This window comes from Gymnoscopelus braueri, assembly GCF_963280865.1.
Source record: "Gymnoscopelus braueri genome assembly, chromosome: 22".
In the NCBI taxonomy this organism is placed as follows: Eukaryota; Metazoa; Chordata; class Actinopteri; order Myctophiformes; family Myctophidae; genus Gymnoscopelus; species Gymnoscopelus braueri.
The window spans coordinates 27,595,551-27,610,810 of NC_137624.1; the positions used below are offsets into that span (position 1 = coordinate 27,595,551).

The 15,260-nt window shown below is 42.1% G+C and overlaps 1 protein-coding gene across 1 annotated transcript; it reads right to left on the reverse strand.

Moving 5' to 3' along the window:
• Positions 1–398: 398 nt before the first annotated feature.
• Positions 399–14,501, reverse strand: ak1 (adenylate kinase 1). Its single transcript, XM_080419399.1, has 7 exons — positions 14,397–14,501; positions 7,903–7,940; positions 4,608–4,643; positions 2,971–3,134; positions 2,282–2,398; positions 1,089–1,280; positions 399–484 (listed from the first exon to the last, which is right to left on the reverse strand). The coding sequence occupies exons 2-7, from the start codon at positions 7,907–7,909 to the stop codon at positions 419–421; spliced, it is 582 nt and encodes a 193-aa protein (XP_080275525.1). The 5' UTR covers positions 7,910–7,940; positions 14,397–14,501; the 3' UTR covers positions 399–418.
• Positions 14,502–15,260: the final 759 nt, after the last annotated feature.

Below are 15,260 nucleotides of genomic sequence, written 5' to 3' on the forward strand. Positions count from 1 at the left end.
ACATTTAAGGTCACTAGGTGTCGACAGCCGCTGTAATTACCAGCAGCTGAGATCAGCACCCTGCAGTATTGTCTGAACGTGCCTGTATGAGTGTAGGTACGTGTGTACGTGTATGTGTGTGTGTGTGTGTGTGCATTTTCAAGTGTGCCCTGATCCAGAGAAAGTTCAGATCCACTGTTCTAGTAGATCACACACACACACACACACACAGGTCACAGAAATTGTAGAAAAAAATAGAAATGTATTTGACAGCTATTGTTTTGATGGATGTGTGCACAATTAAGGCATCATGTGTTCCTTAATGTTCTTTCATAAGGAACCAAGGTGAATGAGCAGTTGTTTGCTTTTCCTCAAGTGATGTAGAACCCACACTGAGAAGAAAACAACGACAAGGTTGATCTATTAAAGTTGTTTTTTACTACAGAGCATCGATAGCTTTGGCAACATGGCCGAAGACCTCATCCGGTGGAAGCTCAGAGTCGATCTAAAGTGAGAAAGAAATAGACATTGTTATTACAGAGTACTATCATCGACAGGCAGAAACCTTGTATGGCCAAAACCATTACTTTTCAGGAAAAGGAAAAAATAACCCGTGTTCCACTATATCCAGTGTATATCCAGTGTAGCTATTATTTAATCACAAGCTCTTGTTAACAGCTTGTTATCAGCTACAATTTTATATTGTTGTGGTTCCAATTTTGTCTTTTTATTTGTTTTTGTTTCATCACTTCAAGTTTCACTTGTTTATCCTGTGCGAGTTCCCTCTCCTGTCGGGATGGAATTGGTATCCCGAACTGAAAATGTATTTTATCGTTTACTGAGCTGGAGAGACTGGGAGAGCCCCGTTACTGAACAAACTCTATAGCTATGATTACACACCGTTCACATGGTCATGGAGGCGTGCAAAAGATAAAACTAATGGGTTTGATCAGTTTTAAGAAATTGATTTTAATAAAACAATCAATTTTAAGAAATTGCGAAAATAGCAGATCTGCAAGCTCACAACTCACCGCAACACACTGTAAGATGGTTATAGAATAATCGCAAAGAAGTTAATGCATAGTTACAGCCCTGGTCTACATGCTCACCTTTCGGACAATGCCTCGGCCCTCGTAGAAGGCGATGACTGGCTCTGTGGCTTTGTAGTAAAGATCCAGACGCTTCTTGATGGTTTCCTCGTTGTCGTCGGCGCGGCCGCTGGTCTCGCCGCGCTTCATCAGCCTCTTGACCATGGTCTCGCCTTTAGCGTCAATGTACAGCAGTAGGCAGGGTTTGCCAATCTGCGGCAGAAGACAATTTTGATTTGACTCTTTTTTGGTATAATATTTTCTTATGTGATAAATTACTTGTGAAATGCTTTTCTAGATATTATACATTGTGAATGTAATGTTTTTCGTTAATGTATATTATTGTCTTAGGACCCCAGGAAGACTAGCTGCCATTCAGGCGGCAGCTAATTGGGATCTTTTGTTTTTACCATAAAACTAAAAATGATGAAAGGTTGAATAAAAACTGAAAAATAGCCATACTCCACTGAGGCAGAATCTATGAGACTCTTGTGCATAAATGTATCTATAGTTTATAGAGACTAGTAGCAGGGATAGGGTAAATGCATTGTTTATTCAAAACGTGTGATATGCGATATATCAAGAATAATCAAGTGGTACGTGCCAAGCAGAACAACCACCCCCGCTTCAAAAACAAACAGCTCTTCTGGGCATGTCAAAGGTCATTTTGTCAAATGAAAGATGATATGAGACTTCCTATCTTTAATCTTTTTCTTTCTGGAGCATTTTATGCTTTATTTCAGATAGGTCAATTTAGAGAGACAGGAAACCAAGGTAGAAAGAGAGAAAGAGATAGACGTGAGAAAACGGGGACAGATTCAAGATTTTAAATGTCACCTTTGCAGAACCAATGCAAAGAATTTAGCCCAGTCGTTCATATTGGGATGGTTTCGGCGTTGATTTGTTAGCCCTGGTTTTCTCTGCTGTTCCCTACATTGAATTTAGATGTCCCCAGACATATCAGTAGGCAGAGATCTCTGATCATCTGGCTCCATGAGAATATGGGAAGGATTATATTATAAGTCAAATATAGAAAGAACATTTTGTTCTTGTAGAAATCCAGAATCAAGAGAATAAGAAAGAGTAAATTGGACTGTTTTTTACCAAAGTTATGAATGTAATAGGATTGAATACTTTTTTTGTGACTTCTGACGTTGATCCAATTATGCCCAATGCCCCTCATCCCCATTGGGGCCGGGCATTCTGTTTCCTACCTTCTTCTCGAACTCCTCGCCTTGCACCACCTCACGTGGGTAGCCATCGATGAGGTAGCCCTTGGACACGTCAGCCTTGGCAATCATGGCGTCCTTGATCATGTCCAAGACTGTGTCCTGAAAGCAGAGCCACATCATTCTGCTGTTCAATCCACTGTAAACATGTGGAAATACTGATAGCAAACATAACGTAACCTAATCACACAATCTGCTGTCCCTATTTTGCGTATGTCTTGATAAGCAAAGAAAATCAGAAATTCTAATTATTTTAAAAGAATATTATTTGTATTTCTTTTCAAAAATAGCAAATCTACAAGCTCACAATGCATCGTGAGCTTCTAGGTTAGCTAATTTCATGCAGCACCGTTGTACGGCAAAGTATAAAATGAGGCTTACTGTGTGTGTTATTAAGAAAAGTTTTGAAACATGCATACTAAACACGTATTCATTACAGTGTCATTTGCAGCTGTGTGCGTTTCTGCTTTATAAATTACCTTTTTGTACAAATGCATTTCCTATTCAACATGATAAATGAGGGCTGGCCTGGTGAGCTTTTCTAAAACTGAATTCTGTATCACACTCTCTAGGGTGGTGTAATGCTTAAAACGTTCATTGTAGGAATTATGCGTACACAAGTTTAGAATGTAATATTTAACACAGATTGATGCAACGTATTCCTAGGGTTTTACCAGAGGAACAAGCTCTCCCTTCTGCATGATGTCCTGGAGCTTCTTGCCTCTCTCTGAGCCAGAAGCCACCTCCAAACGCAGCAGATCCCCAGAGGACAGGTGGGTGTAGCCATACTTGGCCACCACCTTCTCGCACTGGGTGCCCTTCCCAGAGCCAGGTCCACCTGAAACGGACACAAGGATTCTTTAATGTATGGACTATGGATCTAATTAACCTCCTATGGGGGTTGGTCCTGGCTGCATAGGGCATGCACTGAATGTTCTATGGAACCCCCTGTACTCCCCTACAAAGTTCCATCAATTATCGCCACCTACAACTGTGGAGAGGTGGGTAGAGTAGCCCAAAAAAAAACTGTACTCAAGTAAAAGTATTGATACTTTAAAATAAAAAGTAGTAATTTAAATAATTACAGTTGAGTAAGAGAAAGAAAGTATCTAGTGAAAAGACTACTCATCTATGTGTTACGTGATCTGATTTATTATTTAAATAATCTAGTCCAATGGTAATTAACAAAATTGTCCGATGTCTCCCTGAGGGAATGTTTCCTTCTTCAAATATACTTCAGTAAAAGTGAAGTGTGCTGCAATAAAACACTTACAAGCACATTTTTTTCTAAATGTATTCAAAACAGTGACTAATTACTGCCCACCTCTGCCTAACTGTTTTGTTTTGTTTACTTGGAAAGTACTGGTCGAACTACTTCTCCAAAGTAGGGGATGCTCATATAGAAACTCCACCAGAAGGAGTTCCTCTGACCTCGTCCCCCCCCCAAGTTCAAGTCGCTATTAAGGGCAAGAATGTGTTCTATTACGCAGCCTCAACACAGTGGTATGCTCTACCAACAGCCCTGAAAGTTTTAACTTCCCCATTAAAGTTTAAAGCTGACCTAAAATCATGGTTCCACATTCCACAAACATTCAAAATAAATTTGTTCCCCGACTGGCCTTCCCCCAGGGTTGTAAACGTCTCACTCCTTGCGAGTGACATGGTCCATGTGTCGTACCCCCGGGCCCCCCACCTCCTTCTATGTTTTTATCTTGAATTTAAACGGTATATTTTTGTGTAGTTGTTTTTGTTACACTGTTGTTTTTCCTGGTTGTTTGAGTGTTGAATGTTTAATGGAAACAAGCCTTTGGCTTTTTTGTGAAATCCATTTGCCGTGTTTTTAACTCGTACTGTATGTAGCCTTAAAAGTCATCAATAAAGTATTCAATCAAAGATGGGTGATATTTTAATGAGGCCGACATACCAAACCTCTTGAAAATATGACTGATAGGTGTACAGCATGATAAGTATATACTAAAATGGTTATAGTTTATAGAGACTAGTAGCAGGGATATAAGAATATCACAGTTTAACAAACCATAAAAATAAAATAGAAAACGTCATGTCGGGCTACTTCAGAAAAGCCACAGACTCATATGAGATACAATGAGTATTTAGAGTAACCATTGTGCTATCGATCATACAGTATGAATCGAATTATGATGTAGAATTGAGGTCCCAATGGCTTCGCATAGATTGTCACTTGTAAATCTGTTATTGGCTGGTGCAATGTGAGCTGAAGTGAACTGATAAGTGATGGCATCTCTTAAACTGTGTTTCACCATTTATTGAGAAAAAGCTAAATACTCACCTACAACAAAGATGATCTTGGCGTCCTTGAGTTTGTCTGAAATAAACAGTGAATCCAGGAATTAATACAGTTCCAAGATTTTGCTTTTAAAACTGACCAGTCCAGCTGAATGCTCAGTTTTGTGACCAAATATTTTGACTACAGACTGAAAAGGCTTGAACGGCCAAGGCTCCAAAGACAGTCAGAGATACATTTTGGGTTTTATTTATTTCGCCCAACTCCTCCATCTAACTCCAGTGCAAGAATATATACATTTAGCAACAATAATACTGGCCTAAAAGTCAAAAATAGAGCAATGAGAACATTAAATAAGCACTTAAGCCCTGTAGCTCTCCCTCAGGGATGTTACATCTGCTTCTGCGGTTGCCCATATCTATCCAACTACCTGTCTGTCCCTGCAGCCTCACACAAATAGGGAGTGGATCCTACCACAGGACACAGAACCAATTAGCAACAATTCCAAATACTTCCATAAATACTCCCAGAGCTTCCCCCGTGCCACAGTATAAAAGTAACCTAAACATTCCTAATGATGCGTTACAATTAAACAAATATAACTTGGGGTAAAGACTCAATGATAGTTTAAATAAACACAATACTCCTAAAGCATATGAAACACCCCTCCTCCACAGCACTTGGCACTTTCCCAATCAAGGGTGTTACGAACATTCAGGGCATACTCACCCATACTCGCCTATCCCCATAAATGGAGACAAAGTCTGACAGTATAGAATAGCTAGAAAAGGAGGTTCCTAAAGCATACCTAGCTCTGACATCAGAACACTCCTTCTAGAAACCCCATATACGGAGATAACCGGAACCATCCAGGACTGACATCGTAGTCCCCGGTTTGGGCATGACAGACATAGCCAGCTCCATATGTGGGAATGCCTGACACCACCTGACATCACCGCCGTGATGTCAGGAGCCACCCTCAGTGGTATAAAACAAGCCGTATGTCAGGGTTGAACTAATCTCATCATCGGCATTAGACCCAGTCTTAACCCTTCCAGAGTGAACAACATAGACCCAATCAGGAATAGCTCATCAGACAATCCAGTGTCCTCGGCGACGCTCGAAGATCATCTTAACTCTCTCCAGAGTAGCAGGAGATTAGCTGGCCTTACAACCCAGTTAATCACGGATGGCATATTCAGGACGACTAGCTGGCCTTACAACCCAGCTAGGCCTTCACAGTGGCTCTTGAGTCCGGTTCTAAACAATCAGCCGATTATAAGTGTTTCAATGGTCCTTCCACCGGAGAGCCGGATTCAGGGCTTACTGTAGGGGCAACAGCTCAGATCACGGAGCCCATCACCTGGCTTGAGCGGCCGTCCCCTCGGGTGACCCGCTCAAGGCAGAGTTCCAGTTCCTCCGCGACCGATCAGGGTTCGGCACGCAGGAGACGCCGCTCGAGGCCTGAACGACGGTCCCATAGGGCGACCCGTTCAAGGCAGAGCTCATCAGCGACCGATCAGAGTTCGGCACGCCCATCACCTGGCTTGAGCGGCCGTCCCCTAGGGTGACCCGTTCAAGGCAGAGTTCCAGTTCCTCCACGACCGATCAGGGTTCGGCACGCAGGAGACGCCGCTCGAGGCCTGAACGACGGTCCCATAGGGCGACCCGTTCAAGGCAGAGTTAGTTCATCAGCGACCGATCAGAGTTCGGCACGCAGGGTACGATACTCGAGGCCTGAACGGCGGTCCCATAGGGTGACCCGCTCAAGGCAGAGTTCCAGTTCCTCATGGGGCAGCGGGCTCATCACTACCACATAAATAAACCTCATCTGAATGTCCTCATGGGGCAGCGGGCTCATCACTACCTCAAGTAATGTATGATGGGTCAAAACAGACAAAAACTGAGACACAGGCATAGGCGAGGAAATGTTCTCTGACTTTGGACGTATTCCCACAGGAAATCCGTGGGGCGGCGTATGCCAGAGAACGTTCTTGGATTTTTAACGTATTTCCACGGGAAATCCGTGGGGCAGCTGTTACGAACATTCAGGGCATACTCACCCATACTCGCCTATCCCCATAAATGGAGACAAAGTCTGACAGTATAGAATAGCTAGAAAAGGAGGTTCCTAAAGCATACCTAGCTCTGACATCAGAACACTCCTTCTAGAAACCCCATATACGGAGATAACCGGAACCATCCAGGACTGACATCGTAGTCCCCGGTTTGGGCATGACAGACATAGCCAGCTCCATATGTGGGAATGCCTGACACCACCTGACATCACCGCCGTGATGTCAGGAGCCACCCTCAGTGGTATAAAACAAGCCGTATGTCAGGGTTGAACTAATCTCATCATCGGCATTAGACCCAGTCTTAACCCTTCCAGAGTGAACAACATAGACCCAATCAGGAATAGCTCATCAGACAATCCAGTGTCCTCGGCGACGCTCGAAGATCATCTTAACTCTCTCCAGAGTAGCAGGAGATTAGCTGGCCTTACAACCCAGTTAATCACGGATGGCATATTCAGGACGACTAGCTGGCCTTACAACCCAGCTAGGCCTTCACAGTGGCTCTTGAGTCCGGTTCTAAACAATCAGCCGATTATAAGTGTTTCAAAGGGGATTACCACCAGCAGTGTAGGAGAGACAACCAGCAAACAATGAGTGAACATTTCATTATCAGTACACAAGTTTAAAACCATTTGTCCTTGCATAACTTTCAATGCAGTCAGATGTGTGTATGTGTATATAGGGCACGGGTTGCCCAGTGACACAGACCATGAGTTGGAGTGAACATATGTATCTGCTGTAAAGCAAATGCATACATCTATAGTAGAGCATCCATTTCCCATAGGTTTAGGTCAAGGACACAGGCTGCACTAATGCATGTCTGTCACACATAATAGTCACACAAACATAGTGTTACTATGGCAGCCGTTGCCACCCCTATTGTTATGTTGTCAGATAAAGAATAAGATCACGTTGAGCAGTCATCAAATGTTGGTTTGCATTGTCACTTTGCACATTTGTGGAAAAGGTTTGGCAACATTTCTGTGTATTTTTTTTGTGTTTAACAATTGTATTTCTTATAAATATTTAGCTTTTGAGCCAAAGTGCATTTGTAACATGTAACATCTTATTGATACTTTGCAAGTGAAAAACATAAAGACCATAAATACTCAATATTAAAGTTGTGTAACATACAATAAGCATAAACCTCAATGGTCTTCTGAAAAGTCACCAAAAGAGGGCAGTATAAGGCAGTGTGATGATGTGCACATTTGACTTGAAAGTAAAATGTTCATTTGTAAATATGCAGTGATATACCATACCTCCCATTTTGATGTCTTAGTTGGAGGTTTCCTTTCAACTGAAAGTAAGATGAGACAAAGAGAGAAAAAAAAAGTCAGTCCACAGCACCACATATTTTCATGGGGGCAAACCATTATAGTAATTGGGTATTACACACTAATCATGGACTTAGTTCTACCTTAAGCTACTACAATTGGTTGCACCTGTTGCTATGTATATAACAAACCAAATCATTCACAAGACTAAAAGATTCTGCTTTCAACAAATATTATTAACTCTTAGGGTAGCTGATGTGAGCAAATACACTATAGTTATTGGATTATTATTATTATTATATGTGCGGTTCTCTGCATGTTCTCTGCATGTTCTCAAACTAATATCAACACTGGCCCAAATGCAATATGTGTGGCATTATGTTTCATTTATAATTCATCGTGAAGCGGTGTCACATGCTACAAATCTATCTAGCTCACGCGAACTTGTAGATCAGCTATTTTCGGCACCCAATGAAGTAAAGCTCAAGCTTTAACTTCGAAATCGCAAGAAACTTACCACACTTCATCAAAAAGCTATTCTGATTTTGCAATTGCTTAGTCCCATATGAATGTATGGGACTGGGGGGTAAGCTTAAAGCCCAATGGACCTAAATTACAAAATCTAAGTGAGGACCACCAACATCAGAATAGCATGTTGATTAATTGTGGTAAGTTTCATGGGATTTTGAAGTGTTTCAAATATGTTTTGAGAGGCATCAGACTGGTAAAACAATCATGAATAGTCTCCCATGTCTCTCTTCTCTCTGCCTTTGCTTTCCCAGCTCTCCCAGACAGACACTCCCCTATCTCTGAAATATTGCATACAAATGGCAAAAACTGAATTATGCTATATACTGGAAACCTGAATGAACATAGAAAGCTATAGGTTGGCACTGATAGTAATATCTATATCTGTATAAGAGGAGTTGGCGGTTGACTCTGCTACTCTGCTCTGGCACACGTAGAGCGAAGGCAGAATGCCAACAGTATCAGTTTGAATGGCATGTGTAAACAGATACCCAGGCTCAAGCAGTTGTGTGCCTGCATCAGATGACTTTGAAGCGTGACTGAGAGAATGCTTCTTTAATAACAGATTCAACAGGCAAAATATGTATATGTAATTTAAAGGACGACTTCACCGCTTTTCAACCTATCTTCATATAATTGGTCCTCACTAATACTCATGATAAAATGGTACAATTTTTTTCTACTTGGTCTGTGTCTCATAGGAGGGCTGTGGACAGTCCAGAAACCTGTCTACCAGTGACATCATCGTTAGGCATGATTTTTTTTTCCAACAAGATTTCAATTTTTTTATTTAGATTTGTATTAACACGAGAACAATGGCTTCTTTTATTGCATTGCAACTTTCAAGGAATAGAAAGCCTGCAGTTTCTATTAGCTTGGATTCCCCATTGATGATGTCACTGGTAGACGGGACTCTGAACTGTCCACAGCCCTCCTCTGAGACACAGACAGAGTAGAAAAAAATTGTACCATTTTATCATGAGTATTAGTGAGGACCTATTATATGAAGATAGGTTGAAAAGCGGTGAAGTCGTCCTTTAACTTTAAGGGTGTGTAAGTGATAGCGTTAAATAGCTCTATTTACCTAGAGCCATCATTGCTATAGAGTAGACAGTGTTTTGTTTTTTTTCTTCAGTAACAGATGTCTCCCTGTCTCTACAGATCTTAAGATAACAGAAAATACAGGTCCGTATACTAATAGTATAGCATGGAAACCAGATGAATCTGCCAGAACAAATGGAAATTTGCTCTCTGGCAGTATATTAGTCTGGTTATGCCAGGCTACAAATCCAATCAGGAGATGTCTGCCATCAGAATATAGAGCTTAAACCTTTTAACTTTTTTACATAAACAGTACCTATACCTCCTTTAATACACAATCCTGCTTAACTGTGTCAATGATGCACTTAGCAATGACATGCATTGAATCTTGGAGATATTATGCTGAATATAGCAGCTAAAAAATAAGTCAATATATATTATATAGTCACTCTATGGCTTTTATGCATTGATGTACACAATCATAACCAGAGGAAATGCATCTAAATATTTCACACATTATGGTCTCCAATCTTTCTACAGAAAATGACAGTGGAGTGGCTCACAATGAAACCATGTCACTGTGAATACTGCAATTTTTGTATGGTAAATTTGTTGCATGCATTCATACATGCATGCATGATATGATAGATATATTTAAATTTTATGCAAACAAATGTTGGCTAGAGCGCACGTGGAGTCACTCTACACATGCTGCCATCTGATCCTGACTTCTATGGCACATGATTAATGGTTACAGAGAGAAAGTCACTTTCTCTGGTTACTTGACAACTGGTTAAAACTGGTTACACTTGACAAGCTCACACCTCGGTGCTCACATGTGGGCTTGTAGTTCGGCTATTTTGGACGTGTGACGCCATCGTACGGCGGAGTATAAATCAGGCAATGGGTTTAGTGTCCTAACATGATCTCCAGTGAGAAAGGGGCATGTGGTTCATCACTTGAAAAGAACATGAAGTCTGGCCACACAAACAGTCTTAACCCAATTAAACCTGGGGCCCGCTATACCAGTGTAACCCTCCACCGCCCTACCAACATACCCCCAGGCCACAACCCCCACCCGGGGTCCCCCCCCAAGGGTCTTGGTCCCCACCTTTTACCCCCTCTACAACAAATCTTTGCCACAACGCGTCAGAACCAAATATTTGCTTCGTCAGGGATTTTTTTTTTCATAAGGAATATTTAAAGTGAGTTATGAATCATCTTCATATCCTGATCAACCAGGAAAGACAAGAAGTGCACCACCTATGTAGATGCACTGCGGCGCGACATCTTGGCTAACAACACTGCAGAGCTCAAGACCCTGATGTTAGATAGGAGAGCAGCGATTCAGGAGTCCCAAGATGGTGTTGGCTAGACCACACTCTCGCATCGCATCATATCCTGATCATGATTATTTCTGTAGCCATTCTGTATGAGAATAAAAACGTATATATATATACACATTATATAAACACAGTATAGCCTACATATACACACATAACTACAACTACTTGACAACAGCACCTACAGCACAGCCGGGTCAAGTTCTGCTGGTGCTAAAATGTCAAACAAAACCAGCGTATTGAATTCGGGCAAGTGACTACAGGCCTGTTTGTTCACTGGCGCATATCTACAGTGCAAACACATTCAAGTGCAATGGTGCACAATGCACATACCTCGGGTCGTGATAAAGCATATTCCATCCATTGAATAGAAAGGGAGTGTTAGAAAGGTGACAAAGATGGGCTTACATTTCAACCATACATGAGGGATATGTGAATGGCATGCAAAACTATTCAAATCATTCACAAGCTACTAATGTACCACTAATGTGCTTTAAAAGATCAAGTGTTAGGACGTGTGTTCCCAGAGGCCCTGGCCATGTGGTCATGACATGTATTATGTAAGGGTGCAACAGTTGCATCAAAATAATCGATCATGAAATTATTTCAATAAAATAGATTTTTTTTAACTGAAAATAGCGGATCTACAAGCTCACAATGCATCACAATACAATGCATTGTGAGCTTAGGCTAATAGGCTATTTTGTGCGACACCTTTGGGATACAATATGGATCAATAGTTAATCAGACTAATCAATTTAGTCGATTATAATCAACCAATTAGAATTTTGTTTGCGTTTATTCCTTCATATATGAAAAAGAATCAAAATGCATCATGATTATTCGATAAATCAAAAAAGTAATCACTTAAGGATTATCACAAAGAAAATGATCGATAGAGGCAGCTTATGCCAAAGTTGCAATTCCTACGGACTAAAATACTGCATATCCCATCATTCTCTGTGTGCCCTAGTATTCATTCACCATCACATGTGGCATTTGTTGCTTCTCAGGTGGCCGATTTCTTTTGAAAGGGGCCGTTAACCCCGTGGTCTTTGTAAATGTCACTAGGAGCACTGTGTCAGCACTGAGCCTCTTTGGGAATGCCACCCTGGCCAATTATAGAGACGGTCATTTAACAGTCTTCTGCTTCCTTGTCATGACAAACATGTTCTGTCCCTTAAGGGGTGTGAGCTGGGCACTACCCAGCAGCTGGGCTTACTATTAGGAAGTTTTCAACTGTCACTTCATGCAAGTTGGAGGCATTAAATAAAAATGTGCATGTTTAATGTATGAAGCTGTCCCATGTAGTAGTAATTATGTGCAAGTACAACGTTGTACAACTCTGTGAATTATTTAAAGTTTAGAATTCCACAACATACTACTGTACTGCATGTGCAATTATGGAGAATTTGAAGTGGTTTCACTGGAGCACAGCAGAAAGTCTGTTCTCATCCATCAACCTATCTATATATTCCAGGTATCTGTCCGTCTCTCTCTATGCCCAAATATGGAGATAACAGGCGTCATCCATAACAGGCGTTATGCCCTGAAGGAGTACTGGCGATCGCCTGCAAATGACAGCACAGAAGATCCCAAATATGGAGTCCCACATGGCTCTTGTCCAGACTGGCCTCAAAGTACTCTGATAATGTGAACTGCACTCGGTAATTATTAAATACAAAAATATTGGGTGATAAATTGTGACCAAAGCGTCGTCAGTGTTTCCCTTAATAAATATACAACTCATTAGGTAAATAATACATGGGCATTCAGTGCAGTACAAGCATTAGTGTTTTGGTACCAATGGCAACTCTGCAAACAAATCCATTTGCTCACATGCTTTGCAACTCTATATTGAACGAATATATTGATTAATAAATGTTTTATGCATTGACGTTCCCCATTATTCCCCCCCTCTCCTATTTTTGACATCTAGAAGCTCAGAACACTTTGCAGCAGGATGTGTTGTGAGCTTGTAGAGCAGTTATTTTTGGGGGGCCACGAGACCGGTGCACAACAATTCATGAATCACCCTTTTACACTTGGTCCTATAGGGAGAGCACAGACAACCACGCGTCTCCTGCGATAATGCGTGACATCAACGCCATTTCTTTCGCCCTGACAGTGAAGAGTTTCACTAGGAGGACAGAGGTACACGCTTTCCCTCCTATATTTCCACACCTCACTGAACAGGCGCCCTGACCAACCTGCAGGAGTTGCTAGTGCAGCAGCAACAGCTAATTGTGTTCGTATGGTCGCCCGACCAAGCCGGAGGTACCGCGAAGGATTCAAACCCCCTAGTCTCTGCATGTGGAGGGCAGGAACCTTACCCGTGCCACCCGAGCACCCTCTCCCATGTTATTACTCCTTTTAAAATTGCAGTCTACAGCTATAAAAAGACCGTCAGTCTGCAGCTGTTCCCAGGATAACATATCAACCATTCTCGAAAAATGTTCCAGGATGGGGGGTCTTGCACTCTGAGCCTCTTCCCCACCCCCCACAAAACCACATAATTCAATCCACTGCCACCTATGACAGTATGTCACTGACCATTAACTACCATAGGGCATTGCATACAGTGCCTTTAATATGTGTGTGTACTGTCTCTTTAAGGGAGAACAGGAGACCTCTTTGACGTCAGGAGAGTGAGGGATTGCTGTTTGTGAGAGAGATGCACTGTTTAGCAGGGAATGTATTGTTGAATCAAATGTGTGGCAGTTCATAATGAGCGTTGTGTGCTTGGGCTCTGAGCTTAGAAGGCTTGGAGAGGACACATGCACTATCGACATGCATGATGATGAGTCAAAGGCAGCAGCAAGCCTGTTTGTGAATGAACACCGCTCTGACATTTTAAAACGGCACTGGATGGTACAAGGCAATGAACTGGCAGAGGTGCATGCTTGAACATAATCACTGCTGTGAGAGCAAACATGATTATGATATCCAGTTACTCAAGTTAGTCAAATTCCCCTCTTCGATGGCACTCTGAATGGCATTATTCTTTCCTCAGTGACTTGCTCAAGCTTACACTGCAAAATCTGCAGTGTTCAGAGTGTACAAATGTTAACAAATGGACCGTAAGGGGACATTTGTACAATCTCAGAGTTAATTATAACACATGATTTGTGTTCAGTCTCTGTGGATGGCACTCTGAATGGCATTCTTCCTTCCATGGCGACTTGCTCAAGCTTAGCCTGCATGTGCCAGCATCTGAACACTGTAGACAAAATGTCCATTCAGTGAAACAATGTCTACCAACCATCCCAAAACAGCTCCTTCAACACTTTGCATCAGACAAGCAGATCATCCGTCGGATGACAGATCGAGTGGATACTAGAGAGCAGCATGATCAGGTGAGTGGAACCTCAGATGAACAGGTGCCACTCACGCCAGTCTCTCTCCACTTGCTGTCTCTCCTCTCGCCCATCCTGTCAAACAGCCCTACCCACTTTCTCAAGCTCTCTCTCTCTCAGATCTGCTTATTTGTCATTCCCAAATAGACCTTGCCCGCTGCCATTTCCCTGCCTGATCCTCCTCTATGGTGCCTTTGTCCTCTGTACTGACCTCTCTTACGCGTTGCGGCTCTAGATCCCAGCGCAGGGGGCTGTCGTCCCTCTGGTTCTCAGTGCGTCTGAGCAGTTACTGCTGCACATTGGCCCTCCCTCCCCCATCCTGAGCCTTTTTATAGCTCAGCTCAGCCCCTGCTCAGCCTGCGTTGCATTCTGGGTAGGGAAGGATCATGAGTAAAGAAATGAGGAGACTGGAGAAAGGGAGGGTGGGGGGAGAGGGGGGGGGGCTGTAATGGAGCTGGTAATGGGAGAGACAAAGGGTGGGAGGTCTACTGTACTGAGTAGACCTCTATACCTACTGCACATATAAACGGAGATGCTACCTTTAAACACATTTTAAATCTGAGGCTTTTTTGTATACTGTTTAAATAGCATTGAGAAAAAATGCTGCCAATTCTCCCAAAAGTGACTGCAAAAGATTGCTGCCATTTGCTTCAAAAAGCTTTATACCCTGTATATATATATATACACACACTGTAAGTATGCCCACTGCTAGATTGCTTGGTGTTCTTTGAGTGAATACAAGTTAGGTCCACCACAGTTTGCATTTCATCTCCAATTTTGCGCCTCACTTACTCTTGGGAGCTGTTATGTAATTGTTGAGTCTATGTTTGCGTTTGTCCCCTAATGAGGAAGTCTGTAAGAAGGGGAAATGGTGTGTGTGTGTGTGTGTGGGGGGGGGGGGGTGTTAGGCTTATCAGCAAATAGCAGATTGCAATGTGGTTCAACTAATATTAATTTACTCCGTTATTGGGTATACGGTTATATAAATATGGACTGTGCAAAAACTTCAGACATGAAGGCTAAGCAATTTACACATTGTACTTTAGATGGTTTAGCCCATTAACCACTTAAAAGC